At 43.3% G+C, this 13,743-nt stretch overlaps 2 protein-coding genes across 2 annotated transcripts in view; both read left to right on the forward strand.

The window, feature by feature from the left end:
* Window positions 1-253: 253 nt before the first annotated feature.
* On the forward strand, window positions 254-5,002 carry cryba4 (crystallin, beta A4). The gene is made up of 6 exons (XM_034079803.2): window positions 254-314; window positions 1,235-1,278; window positions 1,513-1,631; window positions 1,929-2,070; window positions 2,576-2,718; window positions 4,784-5,002. The coding sequence occupies exons 2-6, from the start codon at window positions 1,240-1,242 to the stop codon at window positions 4,929-4,931; spliced, it is 591 nt and encodes a 196-aa protein (XP_033935694.1). The 5' UTR covers window positions 254-314; window positions 1,235-1,239; the 3' UTR covers window positions 4,932-5,002.
* A 4,488-nt stretch (window positions 5,003-9,490) lies between these two features.
* grk3 (G protein-coupled receptor kinase 3) overlaps window positions 9,491-13,743 on the forward strand; it is a gene marked incomplete at its 3' end in the record, with an annotated part of 72,889 nt that continues 68,636 nt past the window's right edge. The window contains exon 1 of the mRNA XM_034079802.1: window positions 9,491-11,542. Within this exon, the coding sequence (XP_033935693.1) occupies window positions 11,430-11,542 (113 nt within the window). The remainder of the gene's footprint in view (window positions 11,543-13,743) is intronic.

Raw genomic sequence — 13,743 nt, forward strand, 5'->3', positions numbered from 1 at the left:
GTATTTCTTAGTACTTTTTTAAAATATGTGTTGACATTTCCAAAGAAGAAACATATAATATATAATAATGATAGTCGGACCCTCGTGTGTCTGGCGTCCCGTCCCCTGTGTGTTTTACTGTGGTGTCTGCACTTCTGCACAGATTAACCTCTCTTTTGTTTCGGGGGGGGGGGGGCACAAAGCGGAAGCCCCTCCCCTGATGCTGAGCCGGGGGTTTCAGCATGGCCTCCTGCCAGGGGAGGCTTTAAAAGGGTGGGGGCTCCGATGAACATCTCACATTCACAGCAGGACGTCCCAGCAGCACCAAACCAACGGTGAGTCCCAGCTGACGGACCCCGCATGCCCCAAAACAGGGGCCGATGCACGGGGACCAGAGGCGGTGAAGCGGGGCGGAGGACAGGGAGGGAAAGTGGAGCGACAGAGACAGACAGATAGAAAAATAGGCTTCTGGCTGAAACTCTCTTTACTTTTCTAAAAACACACACTCGTGTTGCTTCATAGGACATTTAAAATGTTTTATAACAGGCGCTCAGATTAACACTAAAGTTGTTTAGACAGATTTGGGATTTCTACACAGTGTAGAAAAAGGGACAGAAAGATAGAAGTAGAGGCAGAAAGGACTCCAGATGAGGACTCTCCAATTCTGTCTAATGTACATTCGGACGATTCAAAGCTGACTTTGTGCTTTTCTAAAAGAAACCCTCTCTTGTTGTTTCATAGGACATTTAAAATGTTTTATAACTGGCTTATCTTTGCTCAGATTAACACTAAAGTTGTGTGGACAGATTTTGGTGTCATGTCATGGTGTAGCTCTATAGGCGCTGGAGAGAAAGGGAGTTCATGTGCCGGAAAGAAAGATAGCAAAGGTGGCAGAAAGAAGTATTTAGGCCTCTGAGAGTTAAAGCTGACTTTGTGGCGCTTTCATAAATAGAAGACACGTGTTGCTGAATGTAACCCGCCGTACAGCCGGCTTCTGAGCACAGATGAACCCTGTGGCCGCGGAGACAGAGTTCAGATGTCATGCCGTGTAGTCCGGGTTTAGTGTGCCCTGAAGCTGCTGAATGTTTCGGGGTCTAATCCCGTTTTCCAGCACGGTTCAACTCCTAATCTGCGGATGTCTTTGTCAGCTGAATGATGTGTGACTTTAGATACTGAGCGCTTGTTGAGCTCGCGCAGTCCGAGCTGTCCTCGCGTCCTTTCTATCTATCTCAAGGTCTTTGTGTCTTCCTTTCAGACAAGATGACTCATCACTGCACCAAGTTCTCCGGCCACTGGAAGGTGAGTCTGCCGACGGAAGCCCGCATTCCTCTCCTCTTTACTTTCAAATGAAAAACTTAAACAGAGATGCTGTCAGAGTCAGAAGAACCGTATGTTAACGTAACCCATGTTAGCTAGGAAGCATGCTCACAACACAACATGCTGCTTACTAGGACACTTCGTCATCATACTCAGGGCCTCACAATGTGGAAATCGTGTTTTCGGTGGTTCTCATAGCTGCTTTCTCGCCTGCAGATCATTGTGTTCGACGAGGAATCCTTCCAGGGCCGCCGCCACGAGTTCACCTCCGAGTGCGGCAACGTGATGGAGTTCGGGTTCGAGACCGTGCGCTCCATGAGGGTGGAGAGCGGAGCGTGAGTACAGAGTTAGCTCAGAGTGAAACCGCCTCTGGTGTGTTGTGTTTGGCATTTGGATGTGCACGCGGAGAGCTGCCACGGTTAGTCGACCAATCGATAAGTGGATGGACAGTTAGATACTCGACAAATATGTCTTAAAAAATCCTAATTTGAGTGAATTTTTAAAGCAAAATTGTCAGAAGATGCTCTGAAAAACTGAGATTCGCAGCTTTTCCCTGTTTTATATCATATTATAAAAACATATTTAGACTTCAGGACATAGGACACTGTATTCATCATGATGTTCCTCCGCAGCTGGGTGGGCTACGAGCACGCCTCCTACCAGGGGCAGCAGTTCGTCCTGGAGAGAGGAGAGTACCCTCAGTGCGACGCCTTCGGAGGCAGCAACGCCTACCACATCGAGAGGATGACCTCCTTCAGACCCATCGCCTGCGCTGTGAGTATGCACTTCAGAGGAGACAGCTCCACAATCTGATGTATTGCTACTGTTTCCACTCAGAGATTCCGCTCCACGTGACATCTTAACGTATGATAGAGGCAGAAGTGGAAGAAGTAAAAGAACACATGATGAAATGCTATCTTTAAATGCGACAACACAAATAAAAAGTGTGTGAAAAGGCTCAGTTTCGGCTCTCAAGCATGCTCACGCTGTGCCCGCTTTCATATCAGCCCAGACTGAGTGTCTTTGAGTTGAGCGCAGCAGAAAGACAGAAGGACATCTGAACAGGAAGACGTCTCACTGCACTGAAGTAGAAGGAGCTTAGTGCACTTTGCAGCAATGTGCGCAGTGTGTGTGGTGTGTGTGTGTGTGTGTGTGTGTGTGTGTGTGTGTGTGTGTGTGTGTGTGTGTGTGTGTGTGTGTGTGTGTGTGTGTGTGTGTGTGTGCGAGTGTGTGTTTGACCGGAAACTGACAGAGATGCATTGTGCCCCCCCCCCTGCAGAACCACAGAGAGTGTCGTATGACTATCTTTGAGCGTGAGAACTTCCTGGGGCGTAAGGGCGAGCTGAGCGACGACTACCCCTCCCTGCAGGCCATGGGCTGGGGCAACAACGAGGTGGGGTCCCTGAAGACCCAGTCCGGAGCGTGAGTCCCTCTCTTTCACACATACACAGTTACTACGCACATATATACATATATACAGTTACTACACACAGTTACTACACACATATACACAGTTACTACACACATATACACAGTTACTACACACATATACACAGTTACTACACACATATACACAGTTACTACGCACATATACACAGTTACTACGCACATATACACAGTTACTACGCACATATATACAGTTACTACACACAGTTACTACACACATATATACACATACACAGTTACTACGCACATATACACATATATACAGTTACTACACACAGTTACTACACACATATACACAGTTACTACACACATATACACAGTTACTACACACATATATACATATACACAGTTACTACGCACATATATACATATACGCAGTTACTACGCACATATACACAGTTACTACACACATATATACAGTTACTACACACATATATACAGTTACTACGCACATATATACAGTTACTACGCACATATATACAGTTACTACGCACATATATACAGTTACTACACACATATATACAGTTACTACACACATATATACAGTTACTACGCACATATATACAGTTACTACGCACATATATACAGTTACTACGCACATATACACAGTTACTACGCACATATATACAGTTACTACACACATATATACAGTTACTACGCACATATACACAGTTACTACGCACATATATACAGTTACTACACACATATATACAGTTACTACGCACATATACACAGTTACTACGCACATATATACAGTTACTACACACATATATACAGTTACTACGCACATATACACAGTTACTACGCACATATATACAGTTACTACACACATATATACAGTTACTACACACATATATACAGTTACTACGCACATATACACAGTTACTACGCACATATATACAGTTACTACACACATATATACAGTTACTACGCACATATACACAGTTACTACGCACATATATACAGTTACTACACACATATACAGTTACTACGCACATATATACAGTTACTACACACATATACAGTTACTACGCACATATATACAGTTACTACACACATATACAGTTACTACGCACATATATACAGTTACTACGCACATATATACAGTTACTACGAACATATATACAGTTACTACGAACATATACACAGTTACTACACACATATACACAGTTACTACACACATATATACAGTTACTACGCACATATACACAGTTACTACGCACATATATACAGTTACTACGCACATATACACAGTTACTACACACATATATACAGTTACTACACACATATATACAGTTACTACGCACATATACACAGTTACTACACACATATATACAGTTACTACGCACATATATACAGTTACTACGCACATATACACAGTTACTACGCACATATATACAGTTACTACGCACATATATACAGTTACTACACACATATACAGTTACTACGCACATATACACAGTTACTACACACATATATACAGTTACTACACACATATATACAGTTACTACACACATATATACAGTTACTACGCACATATATACAGTTACTACACACATATATACAGTTACTACGCACATATATACAGTTACTACGCACATATACACAGTTACTACGCACATATATACAGTTACTACGCACATATATACAGTTACTACGCACATATACACAGTTACTACGCACATATATACATGTTTATCCAAGTTTCTGTTTATATTCAACATTTCACTATTTCTTGTCCACATATTTATACTTTCTATCTCCATTTGTCTATTTACATTCCACAATTTCTTATTTCCCAACAGAATTAGTCAATGTCCTCTCATCATTTATATATTTCCTATCCATATTTGACATAAAAACACACTCTACAGATGTTCTCTCCATCCCCTCCGTGTTCTTGGCGCTCTCTTTTGTTCATGTCCACATCTTAGTATCAACAAACCACATATCATTTTGTCCTCCAGTTCAAAAATACCCCTGGTTTCACAACACCCCTCTCTTGCACCATGTAACCCCCCTCCCCCTCTCTCTCTCACAGCTTCGTGTGCTACCAGTACCCCGGTTACCGTGGATACCAGTACATCATGGAGTGTGACCGTCACTGTGGAGAGTTCAAGCACTTCAGAGAGTTCGGATCCCACTGCCAGACCCCCCAGATCCAGTCCATCCGCCGCATCCAGCAGTAACCTCACCACCATGTGACCCCTGACCTCTGACCCTGCTGATCAATAAAATGTATTTCTTAAAAGCACAAACACCGCCAGCTCTGAGTCTGCTTTCTTTCCCACACGTTCACCTCATACTACTGTATACATTCCACTCACTGTATTCAGAAGAGGGAGGAGTACTCGGATCGTGAGTAAAAGTTGAAAAGTAGAAGTACACAGATCTTGTTCTTGAGTAAAAGTTGAAAAGTAGAAGTATACAGATCTTGTACTTGAGTAAAAGTTGAAAAGTAGAAGTATACAGATCTTCTACTTGAGTAAAAGTTGAAAAGTAGAAGTACACAGATCTTGTACTTGAGTAAAAGTACTCAGATCTTGTACTTGAGTAAAAGTAGAAGTATTCAGATCTTGTACTTGAGTAAAAGTTGAAAAGTAGAAGTATACAGATCTTGTTCTTGAGTAAAAGTAGAAGTACTCAGATCTTGTACTTGAGTAAAAGTAGAAGTACTCAGGTCTTGTACTTGAGTAAAAGTAGTAGTACTCAGATCTTGTTCTTGAGTAAAAGTAGAAGTACTCAGATCTTGTACTTGAGTCAAAGTAGAAGTACTCAGATTTTGTACTTGAGTAAAAGTAGAAGTACTCAGATATTGTACTTGAGTAAAAGTAGAAGTACTCAGATTTTGTACTTGAGTAAAAGTAGAAGTACTCAGATCTTGTACTTGAGTAAAAGTAGAAGTACTCAGATCTTGTTCTTGAGTAAAAGTAGAAGTACCAGAGTGTAGGAATACTTCCAGTAAAAGTCCTGCATTCAAAATGTTCCTCAAGTGAAAGTAGAAAGTATTCTCATCTAAATATAGTGAAAGACAGTGAAAGTAGTCGTTGTGCAGATTGGTCCATTTCAGAATAATATATATGATATGTTTATAATGATTGATCATGAAAGTGTTCTCAAAGCTGGTGAAGGTGCAGCTAGTCTGAAGTACTTTGTAGACTGCAGGGTAGCTGGTGGAGGTGCAGCTAGTCTGAAGTACTTTGTAGACTGCAGGGTAGCTGGTGAAGGTGCAGCTAGTCTGAAGTACTTTGTAGACTGCAGGGTAGCTGGAGGAGGTGCAGCTAGTCTGAAGTACTTTGTAGACTGCAGGGTAGCTGGTGGAGGTGCAGCTAGTCTGAAGTACTTTGTAGACTGCAGGGTAGCTGGTGGAGGTGCAGCTAGTCTGAAGTACTTTGTAGACTGCAGGGTAGCTGGTGGAGGTGCAGCTAGTCTGAAGTACTTTGTAGACTGCAGGGTAGCTGGTGAAGGTGCAGCTAGTCTGAAGTACTTTGTAGACTGCAGGGTAGCTGGTGGAGGTGCAGCTAGTCTGAAGTACTTTGTAGACTGCAGGGTAGCTGGTGAAGGTGCAGCTAGTCTGAAGTACTTTGTAGACTGCAGGGTAGCTGGTGAAGGTGCAGCTAGTCTGAAGTACTTTGTAGACTGCAGGGTAGCTGGTGGAGGTGCAGCTAGTCTGAAGTACTTTGTAGACTGCAGGGTAGCTGGTGGAGGTGCAGCTAGTCTGAAGTACTTTGTAGACTGCAGGGTAGCTGGTGAAGGTGCAGCTAGTCTGAAGTACTTTGTAGACTGCAGGGTAGCTGGTGAAGGTGCAGCTAGTCTGAAGTACTTTGTAGACTGCAGGGTAGCTGGTGGAGGAGCAGCTAGTCTGAAGTACTTTGTAGACTGCAGGGTAGCTGGTGGAGGTGCAGCTAGTCTGAAGTACTTTGTAGACTGCAGGGTAGCTGGTGGAGGTGCAGCTAGTCTGAAGTACTTTGTAGACTGCAGGGTAGCTGGTGAAGGTGCAGCTAGTCTGAAGTACTTTGTAGACTGCAGGGTAGCTGGTGGAGGTGCAGCTAGTCTGAAGTACTTTGTAGACTGCAGGGTAGCTGGTGAAGGTGCAGCTAGTCTGAAGTACTTTGTAGACTGCAGGGTAGCTGGTGGAGGTGCAGCTAGTCTGAAGTACTTTGCAGACTGCTGGGTAGCTGGTGGATGTACTAAAGTCTTGGTCATTGTCTCTAACCTCCTGTCACTAACGGAGGATGGATGTGGTTCAGTAAAACCCTCCGATTACAGAGCTGCTCGAGCTGAACCGGAAGAGCGTTAGAACAGGAAGTGGGGAAAGGGTCGGGTTGCATGAGGTTTCACTTCACGACATTTCATCCAGAATCCCACGATGGTCTTTACCTGATGTCAGGGCAATACAAGTTCATAGATTAGATTCACTTTATTGAATCAAACGCACATTTTACTTTTGGTACTTCAGCTATATTGTGATGATAATACTTTTCTACTTTTACTTGAATAACATTTTGAATGCAGGACTTTTACTGAAACAGAGTATTCCTACACTCTGGTACTTCTACTTTCACTCAAGTACAAGATCTGAGTACTTTTACTCAAGTACAAGATCTGAGTACTTGTACTTTTACTCAAGGACAACCTCTGAGTACTTGTACTTTGACTCAAGTTCAAGATCTGAGTACTTCTACTTTTACTCAAGTACAATATCTGAGTACTTCTACTTTGACTCAAGTACAAGATCTGAGTACTTCTACTTTGACTCAAGTACAAGATCTGGGTACTTCTACTTTGACTCAAGTTCAAGATCTGAGTACTTGTACTTTGACTCAAGTTCAAGATCTGGGTACTTTTAATCAAGTACAATATCTGAGTACTTATACTTATACTCAAGAACAAGAACAAGCTCAAGAACAAGCTCTGAGTACTTTGACTCAAGTTCAAGATCTGAGTACTTGTACTTTTACTCAAGAACAAGATCTGAGTACTTTTACTTTGACTCAAGTACAAGATCTGAGTACTTCTACTTTGACTCAAGTTCAAGATCTGAGTACTTGTACTTTGACTCAAGTACAAGATCTGACTACTTTTACTCAAGTACAAGATCTGAGTACTTTTACTTTGACTCAAGTACAAGATCTGAGTACTTCTACTTTGACTCAAGTTCAAGATCTGAGTACTTGTACTTTTACTCAAGTACAATATCTGAGTACTTCTACTTTGACTCAAGTTCAAGATCTGAGTACTTGTACTTTTACTCAAGTACAAGATCTGAGTACTTCTACTTTGACTCAAGTACAATATCTGAGTACTTCTACTTTGACTCAAGTACAAGATCTGAGTAAGGCAAGGCAAGGCAAGTTTATTTATAGAGCACTTTTCAACGCAAGGCAATTCAAAGTACTTCTACTTTTACTACAAGATCTGAGTACTTCTACTTTTACTCAAGTGCAAGATCTGAGTACTTCTACTTTTACTCAAGTGCAAGATCTGAGTACTTCTACTTTTACTCAAGTACAAGATCTGAGTACTTCTACTTTGACTCAAGTACAAGATCTGAGTACTTCTACTTTGACTCAAGTACAAGATCTGAGTACTTGTACTTTGACTCAAGTACAAGATCTGAGTACTTCTACTTTGACTCAAGTACAAGATCTGAGTACTTCTACTTTTACTCAAGTACAAGATCTGAGTACTTCTACTTTTACTCAAGTACAAGATCTGAGTACTTCTACTTTTACTACAAGACCTGAGTACTTCTACTTTTACTACAAGACCTGAGTACTTGACAGAAACTCACAGAAAACTTTTCGGGGAAATATGTGGGCTATTTCTGGGAAGCCGGTCGTAAATAACAATAGTCTGAATGTGAAAAAGGGGAAGTCTCCAACTATGATATTACATCTCTAAAGCTTTTCGAAGAGGTTCCAACTCCTCAAATATGCAGATGTGATGCTTTCTCTGCTTCATGCACGATTAACTGACGGATATAAACACATTATATATGATATGATATGTAATTGAGATTAAATGATTGTTAACTGAAGTGCTTTCCATGCAAACATTGCCAAAACTCAATTTCAACCAGCAGAATATGCACGTTATGCTTTTCTCCGATTCATATCATATTAAACTAGATTTATTTTGGATTATAAAACATATTAAGTACTTTTTCATGCAGATCTGTTAGAAAAAAATAGGTTTCAACTCCAGCATTACCACTGCTGGCCAGGAAACGGTGCTATGTTTCCACCAACACTCCTAGAAAACAATTCACCGATCTGTTAAATTAATTATCAGAGGATTTTTGAAACTGTTCTGTGAAAAACAAAAACTGCCTAGGGATTATAAAAGGGATGATATGAGAGGCTGTAGCTTTCACTTTCATAACCAAATTAATGTTTTCTGGGAAATATGTGGGCTATTTCTGCAAGGTCGTAAATGGAAAGATAGATGGATTCTTTATTCATCCATATTTGGGAACATCTTTATTTACAGCATCAATATATTCGGGCATTAAAATATCAAAAAGATTGAATAATGTAATCATATAAAATAAACAGCAAATATATACATGAATGAGTAAAAAGAGGAAGTCTCCAGCTATGAAAATAAATATATATGAATGCATGCTTTAATTTCTGCTGAATATATACTAATATATAGTGTTTATGACATATTTATATGTAAATATAAATTAAGTCCCTGTGGTCCGCTCCGGGTTTTACGAGCCTCTCCCCGCTGTAGTGGGAGGAAGTTGGACCACAAAGCAAGCAGTGCCTCTGTGCAGAAAAACACTGAAAAATACACCGAAGAAGGGGGCACTGCAGCTGAAAACATGTGCCATATTGGAGCTGGGACGCGAACAGCCTAACAGAAACACAGTTCATCTAGTATCAGTTGACAGAAGCTCCGGGAGAGACACCGGACGGACGCTCTCTACTCAGCCGGAGATTGAGCTCTCTAAAGCGGATAGTCTCACAGGCAGGAGTCGGTGGGAACGTTCGGCTCCTTGTGCGATTTTGTGGTTGATTTACGAGAAACACACCACCGGCACCGTGTTGTGTTAGTTATTGTCGGACTGGTTACCACAACACATGGTGGTTAAATGTGTTGTCTTGGCATTTAAAAGCAGTTTACGCCGAAAAAGTGTACCACCCGCCGGATCTCCATCTCCCGGCGCTCCCTCCCCCTCCTCCGCCATCAGCGTCACCAGCAGCTCGCTTTGGGTCTCCAGGAGAGGAGGGTCCCCCGCTAACAGTCGGGGTAACTCAACGGACAAACTATGGATTATATTGTGCGATTTTCTCATTGTTATTAAGCCTTTTTTGGGACTATTTGTGTCATTTTTTCATCTGTTTGCTGCAAGACTTCCCCTAACAGGAGCTCAGCCGTTGGCTTATTAGCTTGTTAGCAACTGATGCTAACGTTTGGTAGCTCAATACCACGACATCCCTGCTGGTGGTTAGCACTTTGCTAACTAGCACTAGCACCCAAAATATCGATATTAGCCCAGCAGGCTAAATCAAGTTAGCTTCGTGGATTTGGCTTCTGATTAGTGGATTTTTTTCCCTTTCTGGAAGGCAAGCGTGTTTACGTTTTCAGGGGGAAAGCCCTGTAACCCATGGAGAACAGTTGTTTTTGGACTGACTGTACTGGGGTATTTTCTATTTTATGTATAAATAGCTAACGTTCGCTAGGTAAAAATCACCCGATCAGTTAGCCCACTGTTAGCGTTTTGCTAACTAGCACCATGGCTAACTAAACTGAGCACCAAAAATATCGATATTCGCCCAGCAGGGTAAAACAAGTTAGCTTCGTGGATTTGTGATTAGTTGATTACATCGGTTTAGCTTGTGTTAATCCTCCTTAAAGTGTTTAATGACGTCTTTTCGGGCGACATTTTTGTGTGTGATTGATTTAAAGGAAGACAGGAAGCCAGGCAGGCAGCAACATAAACAACATATTTTTGTGCAAATATTTGCATTTTTTTTTAACCAGCTGAGATATTAAGGACAAAGTAACAGCCTTGACAATTCCACCCTCCCTCTTTTATTCCTTCCATTACTGAGAACTACACGTGTCGCTGTTTTATTACTGCTTTTCTGGAGACACACACAGAAGAAGCCAGTCACATTTCCACTCTGCAGCCAAAATTAGATTTTTTTTCCTTTTTCTCGACAGCAGAGTGTTTACGTTTTCAGGGGAAAAGAAGCCCTGCAACCCATGCCTCACTGGACACAAACCAGTCGTTTTTGGACTGATTTCCAGCAGCAAAGTCCCCAGAGACCTGTAGGATTTGACAGCTGTCTCCACATCCAACATCTGACATTACTATAAAGCGAGCAAGGGGACAGATCTGTGCATTATTTTCCCGTGAGAAACCTGCATTTTTCGGCACTAAATGGGATTACAAAGACGCTGATCTCGCGGCCCTGCTGACTGTATATATTTCTCGAGGAGTCACCCAATGTCTCCGCTCGTGAATTTCCTTTTTTCTGCCACAATGATGGTAGTTTGAGGCGGACGGACAACGCCACCATTGCAGCGGACGGTCACTCTGGCCCTGTCACGCACCTTGGCGCTTGATGTTGCTCATATCTGGAGGAGGACATTGTTTTTTTAATCCCATAATATAATAAAACCATCCCAGCCCGGTTATTTTATTGACTTGGTCGTCCCAGGGTCGAAAGATGGCGGACCTCGAAGCAGTTCTCGCCGATGTCAGTTATTTGATGGCGATGGAGAAGAGCAAGTCTACTCCCGCGGCCCGAGCGAGCAAGAAAATCATCCTGCCTGAGCCCAGGTAAGCACATCTCCTCGAGCTCATCGTGTTGTGGTGTGTGTGTGCGCGTGTGTGTGATGGATGGATGCATGTTATGTGCATGCTATGCAGCCTTATAGGGAGGTGGAGGCGTGCTTCCTCTCGAACCAGTGACTTACTGGAGATGCTAAATGTGAGTGTGGAGCTTTTGTCAGGTCCTTGGCTTCATGATGTCACCAACACCACCAAGCAGCGCTTCGTCTGCGTGCTTATCTCCCCGTTAGCACACCAATAAGTTCATCTAGTGTTCGCCTTAACTACAGCAGGTTGTGGTGCAGAATATGTCATCATATTGCCATTTCCTTTCATCATACACGCCTTACTGATATCCTGTATTTGCTATCTGTTGCAAACCGTTCTGCCAAACCGTCTCCATTGGCTGTCCGGCTGATCCTGGATATGTTTCATGTGCCACACATTTATTGTTTGACTTGCAGCCGCAGCATCAATATACAGCTCTGGAGCCGATGACTTGGTCATTAGAGCAGACGACAGCTCAAATCATAAATAATACATGGGATTAACATCTACACATAATTGCACGTCCTTTTGTCCCTGCTGCTGCAGCTCTTGGGGCCTGGACGAGCCTCTTCAGCTGTTAGGCGTGCAGCTTGATTGAAGAGGATGTGGTGACCGCTTGGTTATCGAGATAGCTGCTTTCCATCCCGGGCGGCTTGTGACTCTGAGCCGTTCAGTCAAATGATCACCGTTGTGTTCGCAGCAGCATCACCGCTGTCAGATTTGAGTTTTACAATCATCACCTCGTACTTCACGTTTGTTAATGGGAAGCTGTTACTGACACACCCACACATGTGTAAAGCCAGTTTCTCTACATTTAAGAGTGTTGAAGTGGGATCAACGAGCGTTATGTTTACACCAGGGGGGATGTATGGAGGGGGGGGGTGGCTGGCTGACTGGCTGACTGGCTGGCTGACTGGCTGACTGGCTGGCTGGCTGACTGGCTGACTGACTGGCTGACTGGCTGACTGGCTGGCTGGCTGGCTGACTGACTGGCTGGCTGACTGGCTGGCTGACTGACTGACTGACTGACTGGCTGACTGGCTGGCTGACTGACTGACTGACTGGCTGGCTGACTGGCTGGCTGGCTGACTGACTGGCTGACTGGCTGACTGGCTGGCTGACTGACTGACTGACTGGCTGACTGACTGGCTGACTGGCTGGCTGACTGACTGACTGACTGGCTGGCTGGCTGACTGACTGACTGGCTGGCTGACTGGCTGGCTGACTGGCTGGCTGACTGGCTGGCTGACTGGCTGGCTGACTGGCTGGCTGACTGACTGGCTGGCTGACTGGCTGACTGACTGACTGACTGACTGACTGACTGGCTGACTGACTTCAGATCAGCAGAAGGCACTGATCCAGACACTGCGTTTCACACACTAATGAATATACAGCATCGTGTCCATCAGAAAACGATTACATTAAAGGATTTTCTGCAAAAGCAAATCAATTCCGGTATCCTCAATCGACTTACATCCATTTGAAGAATGTGCATGAAGCCACTTTATCGATCCACTGATCAGTCACAAGGCCCTGCCCTCGTCACTGGTTCCAGAACACCGTTTCATCCGGGCTGCCAGGGTTCATCGACCTGTCGATATTAGTTGCCATGTTAACATTAGCCTCCTCTCTACAACGTGATCATTTATTAACGGATCCTCGCCCACAACCCATCTGCCGTCGGATCATTCATCACCGCATGCTGTATCCCGTTTGACTCCGCTACCATTAGCTTTACGCTACTGCTAACCATTTTTCAAAGTTGGCACATGTGCGTTTCCTTCCTTCAGGCGGTTTCGCTTTGTGTCGGTGTGGGTTTTAAGATGAGCTTTCAGCGACGTGAAGCGTGCTTTAGCCCGGCGGACCCATGAGGCTGATGCTTGAGTCACTTTGCATTGTTGTCTAATTACGACTCAGCATTAATGCAGTCACGTTCCTGAGTGCTTTGCTAAACGGGTTCTGCTCTGCCTTCCTGGTGGAGACGCGGTAACTCTGACGGGTTCAAAGAAGCCAATTTAGCGCTAAGACCCAAATGTAGTCGGATATTTTTCAGATGACTCGTGACAGACAGTTTAAAGCAGGGGTGTCAAACTCAATTTCATCGCGGGCCACATTCGCATAAAGGTTGCACTCAAAGGGCCGGTTGTAACTATATAAATATA

The sequence above is a fragment of the Pseudochaenichthys georgianus genome, unplaced genomic scaffold (genome assembly GCF_902827115.2).
Source record: "Pseudochaenichthys georgianus unplaced genomic scaffold, fPseGeo1.2 scaffold_728_arrow_ctg1, whole genome shotgun sequence".
Lineage (NCBI taxonomy): Eukaryota > Metazoa > Chordata > Actinopteri > Perciformes > Channichthyidae > Pseudochaenichthys > Pseudochaenichthys georgianus.

Bases quoted from the DNA above. Each gene is read 5' to 3' on its own strand.
- cryba4 (XM_034079803.2), top strand. From the start codon at position 1,240: ATGACTCATCACTGCACCAAGTTCTCCGGCCACTGGAAG. The intron at 1,279-1,512 runs GTGAGTCTGCCG...TCTCGCCTGCAG, and splicing joins AGTTCTCCGGCCACTGGAAG to ATCATTGTGTTCGACGAGGA. The intron at 2,071-2,575 runs GTGAGTATGCAC...CCCCCCCTGCAG, and splicing joins TCAGACCCATCGCCTGCGCT to AACCACAGAGAGTGTCGTAT.